Below are 12,272 nucleotides of genomic sequence, written 5' to 3' on the forward strand. Positions count from 1 at the left end.
AGAAAAAACTGCAGTCTGCAGCTTCAAAATACCTCTTACTGTCCCCATTAAAAAAATAAATATTAAAATAAAATGACCTTTGTGATAGATTTGGATAGTCTCTGCAGTTTCATAACATAATAAACTGACCTTGGTCGATGTTTATGCACAGCAAAGTGTCCTTCTAGTTTTTACAATAAGACTTATAAAGGCTAAAGTAACACTGGCATTCTTTCTTGTTTTGCCCTCTTTATGTGAGTGAAGGAAAGAAAACACCAATCTCTTTATAAACAGGCAGTAGTCTGATCTTTTTTTTCCAGGTAGATTATCCAGTGGCATTCATTATGCTGTTATGAATTATTACATATGCAATGCAGAATAAGCACCTCACAATGATATGAGCAGAACTGCTTGGCGCTCCCTGCAATACTCCTTTCTGGGGTTTAAATTTGATCAATGCTGCGACGGTGCGACGGCTATATTTGTGCTTTTGACAAAAAAGCACCAATTCATCAACAGCTCTCTTGTAGTTGAGGGGCTCCAAAACATTTCATGACCTTCAACCATCATTGGTGGTACGTGAGCAATGAATTTCACAAGCACGTGCCCTAAGAGGCAGTCAGTAGAACTGAAAGTTATGGCTAAATTGAGATTTTCAAGATCCTTTTGAGAAATTGTTTTGACCCCATGACCCCTCATGCAGTATCTGAATCACAGTGCGGGAGTTCCTGGTATATATACCTATTTAACAACTGCCAACAGGCAAAGTATCTTAAGATAACAAAACCATGCACTGTTTTGTGCACAATGCTTATTTAGCCTTCTACTGGGGTGGAGGAAGAGAAGATGAGGTGCTCTGTTATGTCTGTGCTTTGGAAAGAACTAGAGGTGATAAGCCAAGCTAAATGTAAAGACTAATAAAGTAACCTTTGCATCTTGTGCTTGATTTCTGCAAGAGAGACAGCATTGTGAGGAAAGGTGAGAATCTCCAGGCAAGTAACACCAATGAGTGGTTACTTAATTATTTCTTTCATTACTTACTTAGTAGACCCTTAGTTACAGGTTGCCTGGAAGCATGGATATATTTGTTGTCTTTCCTTGTGGATCATAAGACAACCTTTCTGCGAAAGGTTTTGCTGGAAATATTGAAAACATGTCCATGTACAGATGTTAGTTGGCAAAGAATGCACTTTCAAGTATTGTGTTTTGCGATTGGCTTGGGCCAAAAAAGGTTTCTTTCCCCATAAACCTAAGTTGCTAGTGACCCCAGACTTGGTAAGGTATTTTCTTTTTTTATGTGGACTGAAGTGTAACTATGGTAACAGCAGAGAAGGATTTGTTTCATTTTCTGGTCACTGCAGAAAGGTGCCCACAGTAGCATCACAACTGGTATATTGAGTTTCTAAAAAAAAGAGATTATAAAGAGACTCTTAATGTTTCAATTTACAATCATAGGAATATGACAGGCGGTCATTGTTTACATGCAGCCACTCCATTAAAGACAAGGGTAAATTACATTTTTAATTCAACTTTAGTTTCATTTATGATCAATCCTAGTTGTGCTCAGAATTAGGTTACAGAAAAATTAAAATGTTTCGCCGCACAATACCACAACCTGGGCAGTAAGCTACAATGTTCTAATTCTGGTTTATTTTAAAAGTAAGTATAGCTGCAGTTGTGGGCTCATTTCCACATTTGGACGGCACTCATTATAACCAAGTTTGATATGCTGCTGCTAGGAGGCTCCATGGGACTGTGGTTATATATTTTGCTCAAAGGTACGCAGACGGTCAAAAAGAGAAAGGGAAATATAGTACCATTGCCATCAGCGCCCAGAACCTTTGATTGAACTGGCAACCCTTTTAATCACAAACAAACTGGTCTAACCAGTGGCGTATTGTTGACAATTTCAATCGAATGTATAGCTAACCTCACTGTTGTCACGCTAACTTTGTTAATCACCTCTTGCTTCATAACTTGACAGACTTTTGAACGTAGTACCTGTATTTGTATTTCTATTTTGGTGGGAATCAACAGTGTCAAATCACCTGGATATACAGATGTACAGTAAAATATTGGCCTTCACCGTTTCGTATTTTTCCCCAATGGTAATATTCATGATTATATATTGTGTGATACCATGGTCTGAAATGACCAGATTTACACATTACTATTCTGATCTGCAGTCATCTTAAAAAGTACTTGTTGCATGACTAAGTTCAAATTAAATTCTAAATTTTAAAAATTCAAAATTCAATAAGGATGTTGTAACTATTCTGTCTGTTCAATTCTCAATGATACAATGTATTACTTCACATTGTACGTCATCGGGGGGGCAACGGATGGATAGATGTAGATCTGCGCTTCAATTTTAGTGGACGGATTAAATGTGAGCCATCCATGTGAATGAGTGTTTAAGAAAAGGGACACATGGTCAATTCAGGGTAAGTACATAGCTATCAAAAATATATTGAACATGATAAGGATATATAAATATTTTTGCTTATTTTAATGTCCCCACACCCGGCATCTGCATGAGTCCAGTCATACACTGTGTTGAGCTCTTTTCTTGTCCTTCTCAGTAGATTGATCCAGTGCTTTAAATTTCCCTAATCACTATTGCACATAAAGAGCACATGTCTATACTGATCCACTGAAACCACAAAGCAATTTACCAGGTTTCTACCATTGTAGGGAAACAGCACAGTACAGCAAGAGAGATCACAAGAGGAGCAGGATTCCAGGTTTGTTCATTTTTTTTGCTTAGTTTTTGTTTTTTTTTTATTTGTTTTTTTTTTCCCAAAATGTCTGTACAAACTAGTTGAACACTCGACAGTGCGAGTCATCGTGAGCGATGTTAATTCACATGAGCTAAAACAACTGTCAGGTGCTGGAATTGTTTTTCAAATTTACTTGAGTTCAGTAATACTAAAGAAACTCCAAAACTCAAATGAAACTGCCTCCTCTTTGTGTTCAAACATACCATTTTTTAACACATTTATGTTTTAAAACATTATCATATAAGTCCTTGTTCACTACATGAAAGAACTCACACTTCTAGTTATCTTGTCGGGCCAACTTTTAAGATAAATTGCTGCAACATTAGTCGAAGTAACGCTATACAAGAGGACAGACAACCAGTGACAAACACTTTGGGAAACTAGCTGAGACAGAAGACAACTCTGTCACCTCACATATCTTAATCCACAACACGACTGGAGGGCAAAATAATCAACAAACGTGATCACTAACAAAACATTACTGTTAATCCTGATCAAACTAATATTCATCAAAGGGATTCTGAGCTTTTTTTTTTTCCCAAGCACAAGTCTGAAATGAAAGTAAAACAACAAAAACACAAGTTCAACCCAATGAACCCAATACATATATGCTACTTGCAGACATCTGTCCACTTCCTTGTCAACCAGGAAGCTGGGTTCAAGTTGGCCTGCGTGACGAGAGCAAACAATGTGCCCTTCTGGGAAAAATAACATATGGGTTAACATTGGATTAAAAAGTAAGATTTTTTTAAAACCATCAAAATGTACTACATCGTTTTTCTCAGTGCATTAAATGCAGACCATTGTTCTGTCAGAACCTGAGACTCAGGGCCATTTATTGTTAAATAACAGCACAGGGGACTGCCAATAGAAAAAGACAGCCCAGAAGACGTCATTGTACTGTACTGTCATGGGAAATCCTCAAAAGGTAATGATGCTTAAGGCAACCTGTCGGGGGGCAATGACTCGGTTTTCTTACAACGTTTTCGTGTTTAAGCCAATATTGCCATTTACAGGTGAGGGTTCGGGGCACTGGCTCCTTTTCAAACGGCCCTATGAGGGGTAAAACTTTAATTTCCCAATTTTTTTCTAAGCCTGATTAATGATCCTTTAAATGAAAGCAGGTCCACAATGGAATTTGCGTTTGAAAAATTCCCACATGGACACATTAACATATCCATTTACATAAGCTTGTACATCATCCTGCTAAAAGTGCAACTTATAATTAGTTGCCCAGCATGTTGAGGCATCCTTCCCCGCTGTTTTTCACAGGTGGCTCTCAAATAATGGAAAACAGTTTCACTCCGGCAAGGAACCGCAATTTCACATTAGTAGCAAAACAGATCTGAGGGTCAGAAGGGCCTATTCTTTACTTTTCAAGGATTTTTTTTTTCCAGTGTCAGCATGTGGGCACATTTTGATGAGTCCCAGAAATTCTTGAAGGTCAGAGTGTGGCATGTAACCTAGGTGCAAAACCTGCAGAAACTAGTGAGGTGGAAATGTGACACTTTGCATCATAATCACAGTGATACATGCTGAGTGTGTGTGCGTGCCAGCGTGTGAGTGTGTGTGTGAGTTAACATACTGTCATGCATCTACACAGATACACAGAAGCGTCAAATGGACATGATGTAACAAACACTCAACTTTATACACAACGTACCAAACCCTGGGTATATGGGAGTGGTTGATTAAAATAAATGGGAGATTTTTGATTTTATCATTAAAAAAAAAAGTAAATTAAATTGGCAGCTAAGGCTTTCATTAATTCTTATTCTCCATTTTCATGCTACATAACCGCACACAGACCAGATATAAAGTCAGTATTAAATGATCCAATAACTCACTTATCTTATGAACAGAATATATAGTTAGGTGTTCTCAAGAAGGGATTTTTGTTTTTTTGAGCCACAAACCATTTTTTGAGCAACTAAACACAACAATAAGGGTAACTAATGTCATGTAATTGTAATGCTAAATAAAAACCATCATGATAAAACCTGAAAACAGACTTAACATTTGTGGTTACCTGTATGTCTTCATTTTTGAAAGATGCCAAAGGTTAATTGTTTAGCATTATGCACTTGGAAAATTCATATAATTAGACATAATTACGTGAACCATTTCCCCCTGCAAAATTTCTTAAAAAAATTGATCACTGTTATCACCCTAGTATACCCTGTTATTGCAATAACATATGCATAGAAATGCAGTCCGTGTAGAAACTTTATACTTGCGGCTAATTCATTCAAATAGCCAGGAGAAGTGCTGCACAGAAATCCCCAGTGGCTTCACATAACCCCGATTAGAACTTTTATACAGTAAATATATAAGGCTCAGTATGTGAAATACACACTACTCTCAAGGCCCTAAAACTGACTGAGAAAAGATCAGCATTCTGACGGACAGAGATGTGTGTGTTTCTGTCAGTGAGGGGAGAACTTGTTCACACATGCAGGCCATATGCATTGGTCAATTTGAAAGGTGTAGTGTGTGTGTGTGTGTGTGTGTGTGTGTGTGTGTGTGTGTGTGTGTGTGTGTGACCTGTACCTACACTCAATCAGGTTTGTCCAATGCAGCCGACATAACCAGCAGTTGACTACAATCATGTCTTGTTAGCTCCAGCAGCATCGTGCAAAGTGCTTTTCGCTGTTCATAGGACATAGCCTGGTGGAGCTAAGGAAAAATACAACAAAAGGGTTGAATAATAGTTACAATAGATACCTGTGCCTACCTTTCAAGATAAAAATGTGGACAATACTTTAAGACTCAGAGATGCCTCAGTCACACAGACCCCATCCTAAATTTAAAGAGGATTCCACTTGCAAAACTTTATTTATTAAATATTTGAGATCATTTTGACTGCATAAAATTAAATTACTTTCTTAACTTATGTATATGATTGTAAATTGGTAAGATAATTATATTCTCATCCTACCTAAGCATCCAATCTGTCTTTAATATTCCACTTTCCTTCCCACTGTGAGTTTCTGGCAAATCACTTTGTTGCACACTCTAACCGAAATGGCCTGGTCACTTAGATGAATTAAAATTAAATTGGAATTTTTATGCCGCAAATATTGTAGCTCTCCAGGAGAGTGAGGGGAGTGAAGAAGAGAACAATAAGTAATGCATGGTCCAGTTCTTTATAATGCGTCTCCTGTGCAGAGTTGTGAGGGTTGCTGGAGATAATCCAAAGAGATAGAAAGAGGAAGCGTTTAAGTTGCACCTGCTGCCTGGCAATATCACACATATATCAGATAGATAGATGGAATAAAAAGTTTCTTCTTTTGTATTTATGTCAAGTATATAATTTTCTTTTGTATGTTTTTAATTAAAAGGGCATTGATGTTGGATCAATAGAGTCATGAGGGACATGAAGACTCTGTGTTCATTAATTTGGAATACAGAACCTGGTTATTTTTTTTTTCCCGTTGAAAATATATAGTTTCAAGGTTGCAGGATATGAGAAGGTGTTAAAGGCTACATGCCACCCACTGATACACAGCACCAGATCAATTCTCCGTTTCTCAGTCATCCTCACATCTGTCATTCATGAGCCAACGATTAAGGTATGGATCACGCAGAAAAGAAGATGCCCTCCATCCCCTTTTCCTGTTCAATAATGCACCCAAAGCCTCACCATGGACCAAAATACTCTCCATCAGAGTTAAGGATTTATGAATCAAGCAGAGTTGGGAAATGCCGTTCAAATTTTTCATAGATTTCAGATTTAAAATGTATCGACTCTATTTGTAGTTACTGTTGCGGCTGAGAAAACCGTGCTGTTAAACCGTATTGTTTTACAAAATAAGTTAAGTTTGAGTTCACTTCTAGCCTAATGTAGACTGCACTCTAATATGTTTTCATTTCGACAGCACTATCATGGAATAAATTCACCTGACAATGCTGGTTGATGAAATAACTGTCTTACAAGCTCTTGATACAGTAACAAGTGAAATGCAGTGAATCACGTTTCAAAATGACTTCCACATGTTGCCCGGGTATCATCACCTTGACATGTTATTCCCATTTCATCAGTCACCTGGCTGGTATAGGGGTAAAAATAAGATGGAAACAAATTGGTGGTACAATGATTGATCTGTTTGGGTGGCTTAGTGGAGCAGGTAGGAGTAACTGCATTCACTCCACGAACAACAGCACATCCCTGTGCTACAGCAGAAGGGACCACACTAGCCTGTTGATAGATTTACTGCAGCACTCAAGTTGTAGCAGAAAGAGGTGGACAGAAGCCGAACAAAGCCAGGGGGCAAAGACGGTCCCCTCCCTACTGCAAGAGGAAATGAAGTAGGCACAGTGACCGTTGTCAGCATCGACCAATGTCACTGAAATAACAGCTGGAACTCTGTCTGGCAGACGTTTCAGTTGCTGGCGGGGAGGAAGGCATGTTCAGGGCCACTATTAGTTGTTTTCTAACTTTCACTGAACAAAACAGAACTCGACGAGTGATCAACAACTGCTGTTTTCCCAAAGCTCAGAACATCACTATTTCAATCTCAAGTGGTCCTGCTTCTCAGGTCGCAGGAAAAAAGTCCAAGATTGCTGTTGCAGCAGCAGGGGAGTAATGCTGCTGCAGAGAAAAGATACAGATATGGCCCTATGTTCCTTTAATATCCAGAAAAGTACCCTGCTTTTATTCTGAAAAATGCTCAACAGTTTGAAGGCGTGATGTTTTTTTCAGACACGGTGCGCGTCTTGTATTTTTTTTCATTTTTGCCCTTTTTTTTTGTTTTATCTCCCTCTGATTCCCTATAGGACAAAAGCTGTCAGTTTTCTGTCCTTCTCTTTTTAACGTCCATCATTTTTAATCCCTTATTGTTCAAGCCCTGTTGGAGACTATCTGCAGCTCCCCTTTTTTTTTAAAAAAAAAAAAGCCTGTTGAATGTGGAAAACAATTGCGTACATCTCAGCGTAGAGAAGGAATCCATCGGTAGGACAAAGGTAGAAAAGCGTCTAAATGTGAATGACGTTGTCCTGTGAATCTAGGTCCGTTTCTACACATATATGAATAAAATATGAGCAGCGGTCCGCATCTTTTTCTACCCGTGGGTTTGTCAGACTGTTTCCTGTAAGCACAGAGCTTCCACCGCATTGCTGGGTCCTTGGGCGACTCCTCCAATGACAAAGAGCATGCTGGCCGTCTGCAGGAGCGCAGATGAGCAACGTGCGGTGGGCAAAGGGGCCACGTACTCCCAGCGCCGCTTCGTCGGGTTGTAACTCTCCACGGTGCCCAGGGGCGAAGGCTCGTTACCTGCACAGCAGATATTCACTTATCAGAATCAAACAGTAGCAAAGTTTTTCTTTGAAAGAAAAGACAAAGTTGTGTGAGAAAAAAAATTATAATAAATAAATTGGATTCCATCTGCTGAAATATCTGTGGTGGAATATACTGTTTGTTCTTTTCTTTCATCATTTAAGGTCAACCTTAGACCTATACATCATGTCTGTGCTTAGAAAATTATTTCTAGCTTTTGGGTGCCTTTCAGACTGTAAGCATTTTTAACCTGGATTTAATCCAAGCTGTGGTTTGGAGGCCAAACCTAGCACAAAGTGTGTTTTGTGGAGTTGAGGCAAGAAACGCCCAATAAGCCACTAAAAAAGGTGAAATACAATAAGTACTTGAAAATGAATCCTGATCAAATTCTATCATCAAGGTCTGAATTTCCTCATCATTTTTTTGTCAAAAATATTAAACCACCAAACTTAATACCACCATATTTAAATGACTCTGGTTTAATGATTTTAAGGGTCACTGTGACACTTAAGTCTGTGGGTTAAATTTTACCTCAGATCAAATGCTGATTTGATTCTGGGTCACCCACACAAAGTGTATTTCAATCAAAACTAAATAAATATGGAAATGAACAAATTGATAAATACAACAGCAACATTTCAAACAACATAGTTATTTAAATCATTCAATACTTATAATCTTGACCTTAAATGTAGAATGAAGTCCAGTTAAAAATAAAAAACAGTTTTTCATGGATAGAAAGGTGTACAGCACTGATGCAATGTTTCATGTGGTGCTTATATGCAAAGTTGATTTATGATTGTTTGTCTTTGTGAGACGAATCTCTCCTTGGAAAAAAAAATAAAGAGAAACCTTAAACCTGGTGTAATCGTGATTCTCAAAACAGGATGAAGTGCAGCTCAAAGAACCTTTTTTGCATGGAAATACTGCAAATTGGCACTATGAGTTAGGTACTTAGGTCTGTTTCATGACCAGTGCCAGCAAAACAACAGCACAAAAGCAGATCAGAAACTGATTTACATATTTTGGTATTTTATTTTTCCACCTGATTTGGTTAGTCATGAATGCTTTCATATCTGTGCGGAAAAACATTGTACTTGTTTTCTGCAAAAATCCTGCCTGCAGAAAAAATGTTTCATCATCGCACATGTTTGTTTACTGCTGATATTATCCAATTTCATCCTCAACGCTACCAAAATTTCTCCCAGCTCCCAAGTCAGGAAAAATAAATGTCAGAGGATCACCCGCAGTCAGATACAAAATGTAAATATTGCTGATATTCATGTCATTATATTCATGAACACAAACCACTGTTAATGTTAGAATGAACTATTATTATCGAGAAAGCAACTGTCAAATGTTTTGACAAAAACACAATACAAGCATGCAGGCCAGCCCGGTTTTATTTGCCTATATTCAGGCAAATTCTCATATGATTTTCCTCATCCTTTTTCTTGTGCGGTTTACATCATGTGGAATCCTTGCAGAAACAGACACTTCACACGTGTGATTAAAACCTGACACCTCAACATTATCAGGCCATCACAATTCGAGTGAGTGACCTTTCGCCAAAAAATAAAAGGATTATCTGCACTGGACATGACATATCTGTCATCCTCTGGGACACTTTTAATTTTGTGAGTGGGACAAGTTCATCAACTCGATTAAATAGGAACAGAAAGATGGGAAACCTAAGCCTGTGTCACGAAACTTTCACAAGGGAGAGCAACAATCCCCATTTAGCTTCATGCCTGCTCAAATATGTGAGGCCAATTTTGCACTCATAAAAACTCACAAAAAAAGCTACAATTGCAAGACATTGCAAAAAATGTGGCTTTCAATCATGATTAAACATATTTGTTTTGCATTCATTTTGAAGTTGCGGTGTAGGAAAATAGCATGCCATAGTAAAGTTACATCTTGGCTTTGACATTATTCTAAAAAGCTTATTCACAGCTTAAAGGCATGTGGAGCTAATTTACCTGAGGTTAAATGACAAATTTGTGCCGTTAATATTTGTAAAGGAAATAAAAAGTGTGACAGTCCAAAAAGTATTATACAGATTTTACTATTTCTTTTAGTTGTTGCATATGTGAAATTGCAACCATCTCCTTGGAACTTTTGATATTTTACAAAATTGTTTTAGTGAGTAGAAATGGATAGTTATAGTTAGAATAAATTGGCAATAAACCCCCATGTGTCTCTACGCATTCAAAGATTTAATGCAGAACGAATGTAAACCATTGTCAAAAATATGACAAACTCATAATCCATATTAAGATCTGGTAGTGTGAAAACCTTGCTGAAAATACTAATACAGACGATGCATAATACAATGTTAATGTACAAATATCTACAAAAGTCAAGCCAGAGCTGCATATGTGTGTATAGATTCGTACATGTGAAACAAAACTTCACATGTTTGTAAAATGTGTATAAATTAGAAAATTCACATTTACTGTTTTCATTTAATACCATCGTACGAGTTTCGTTTTCTGGCCGAGCTTCATTTTGTCCGTCTAATCCTTCAGGAAATTTCTTGTCCTTTGTCAGGAATAACATCTTTTCATTTACTCCCCCATTTTAACCTCAGGTGCAACACTCCCTGTCATTATACATTAGCAAGCATAGAGTTGTTGTTTCCATGGGGATGCACATTGTAGCGTGTCCCCGAATGATATGGACTGTCGAGTGTATGTAGCCTGTGTGCATGTGTGCATTTGTGTGTGCGTGCGCATGTGCACATATCAGTCTGAAGAACATTATAATCATTTTGTTGGAAGGACAAAGTGACAGCGCAGACTCAGCCTTTTTAAAGCAATCTGGGCATGCACAGACACCAGCTCCTTCATCATATTTTAATGAAGGCGCACCCATGATTGCACACACACACACACACACACGCGCACAGACACTCACCCACACGCACACTAGTGTTCGCAAATGCACACACACAGGCTAGAAAACACACATTCAGAGACAGAAAGAGCAGAGAAACATCGAGCTCCTCCTGCTGCTCAAAGGCATCCTGTCAGTGCTTTGATTCTCAGCCCACAGTTTTGATGTTATTCCACTGGCTCTTCTCCTTCTCTTCTAACCTTCCCTGCACTAATCTTCTAACACTCCTTTTGTCCCTTTTCATTAATTTCACTCTTTCCTCCTCACATTTTTCTTTGTCCTATATTTTCTTGCTTCGGGTATTCTTAAAAGCTAGGCTTTTTTTTATTGTCGTCCGTTCATCATAAAACCTGCTGGTCTGCCTATTCAATTGCCCGGATCTAATTATTGATACTTTCTGACTGGATGCCGCTCGCCTAAAACGGCATTACTCTCTACGTTTTTCGGCCTGCGCTCCGCCTTTCCCTCGTTGTTTTTTCTATTGAAGAAAGAGATTCCCCTGTTTTCTTATTTACATTTTTTTTCCTCCTTGCAAAAAAACACATGCTTTATGTTCAAACAAATATGCTGCAGGTTTATGCCCTGCCAGCACGGTGGAGAAAAAAAAAACATGATATGAATAAATTCCAGGTTTCATGTTGTTGCCCCTGTGTGAGAAGAAAAAAAGAAGAAAAATAACAACTTTGAGGTGCAAAGTCATACATTAACCTGCTCACAGTGGCATTACAGGAAAGAAAACAGAGGATAACAGTAGAATTTACAATGCACAATTTATATATATTAATAATTATATATTTATATAAAGTCATAAATATGTCTTAGCTCCTCATGACAAAAAGAACAACACCATTTTTTTCCTGAGGGTTTTGGTGGGAACTGATCAGAACCATTCAGGATGTCATCAAATTATCTCGCCTGGGGACCACAGACTACTTATTTTGGTTTTTACACATCTAGTAAAAGAAAATATCACCTTAATATTACCGGATGGGCAATGTGGAGACACAGAGTTATTCAGAGGTTAGGCTGCGTGTATAAAGTGGGTGGGCTGGAGAACACAATAAAGGTTTAAGTTTCTCTCCATATAATTTCCATAGTGGTATGCTTTTTGTACATATGTGATCCAGAAAATTCCCACCTCTTTGTCAATTGCAGTATAAACATGCTCTGATCTTGAAAAACACATCTCCAGAAGAGCCTATGTTTTGCTCAAAACGTCATGCACGTGGCAATAGGTTTTTTTGTGTTCTCTTTGGAGCACTTCTGATATATTGATGACTCCTAGGCCTTTTACTGTGCATGCTTAAGCTTACAAGCCTTCGACTATCAGCCAGTCCACC

The 12,272-nt window shown here is 38.1% G+C and overlaps 1 protein-coding gene across 2 annotated transcripts in view; it reads right to left on the bottom strand.

Annotated features, from left to right (window-relative positions):
* Nucleotides 1–1,262: 1,262 nt before the first annotated feature.
* The window catches only part of klhdc8b (kelch domain containing 8B), a 186,133-nt gene continuing 175,123 nt past the window's right edge, over nt 1,263–12,272 (bottom strand). For both annotated transcript variants that reach the window (XM_086159355.1, XM_086159354.1), the window contains one exon: nt 1,263–8,031. In XM_086159355.1, the coding sequence (XP_086015481.1) occupies nt 7,835–8,031 (197 nt within the window). In that variant the 3' untranslated portion in view covers nt 1,263–7,834. The remainder of the gene's footprint in view (nt 8,032–12,272) is intronic.

Source organism: Fistularia commersonii, chromosome 14 (genome assembly GCF_037954325.1).
Source record: "Fistularia commersonii isolate RoL2024-O1a breed Wild chromosome 14, RoL_Fcom_v1.0, whole genome shotgun sequence".
Lineage (NCBI taxonomy): Eukaryota > Metazoa > Chordata > Actinopteri > Syngnathiformes > Fistulariidae > Fistularia > Fistularia commersonii.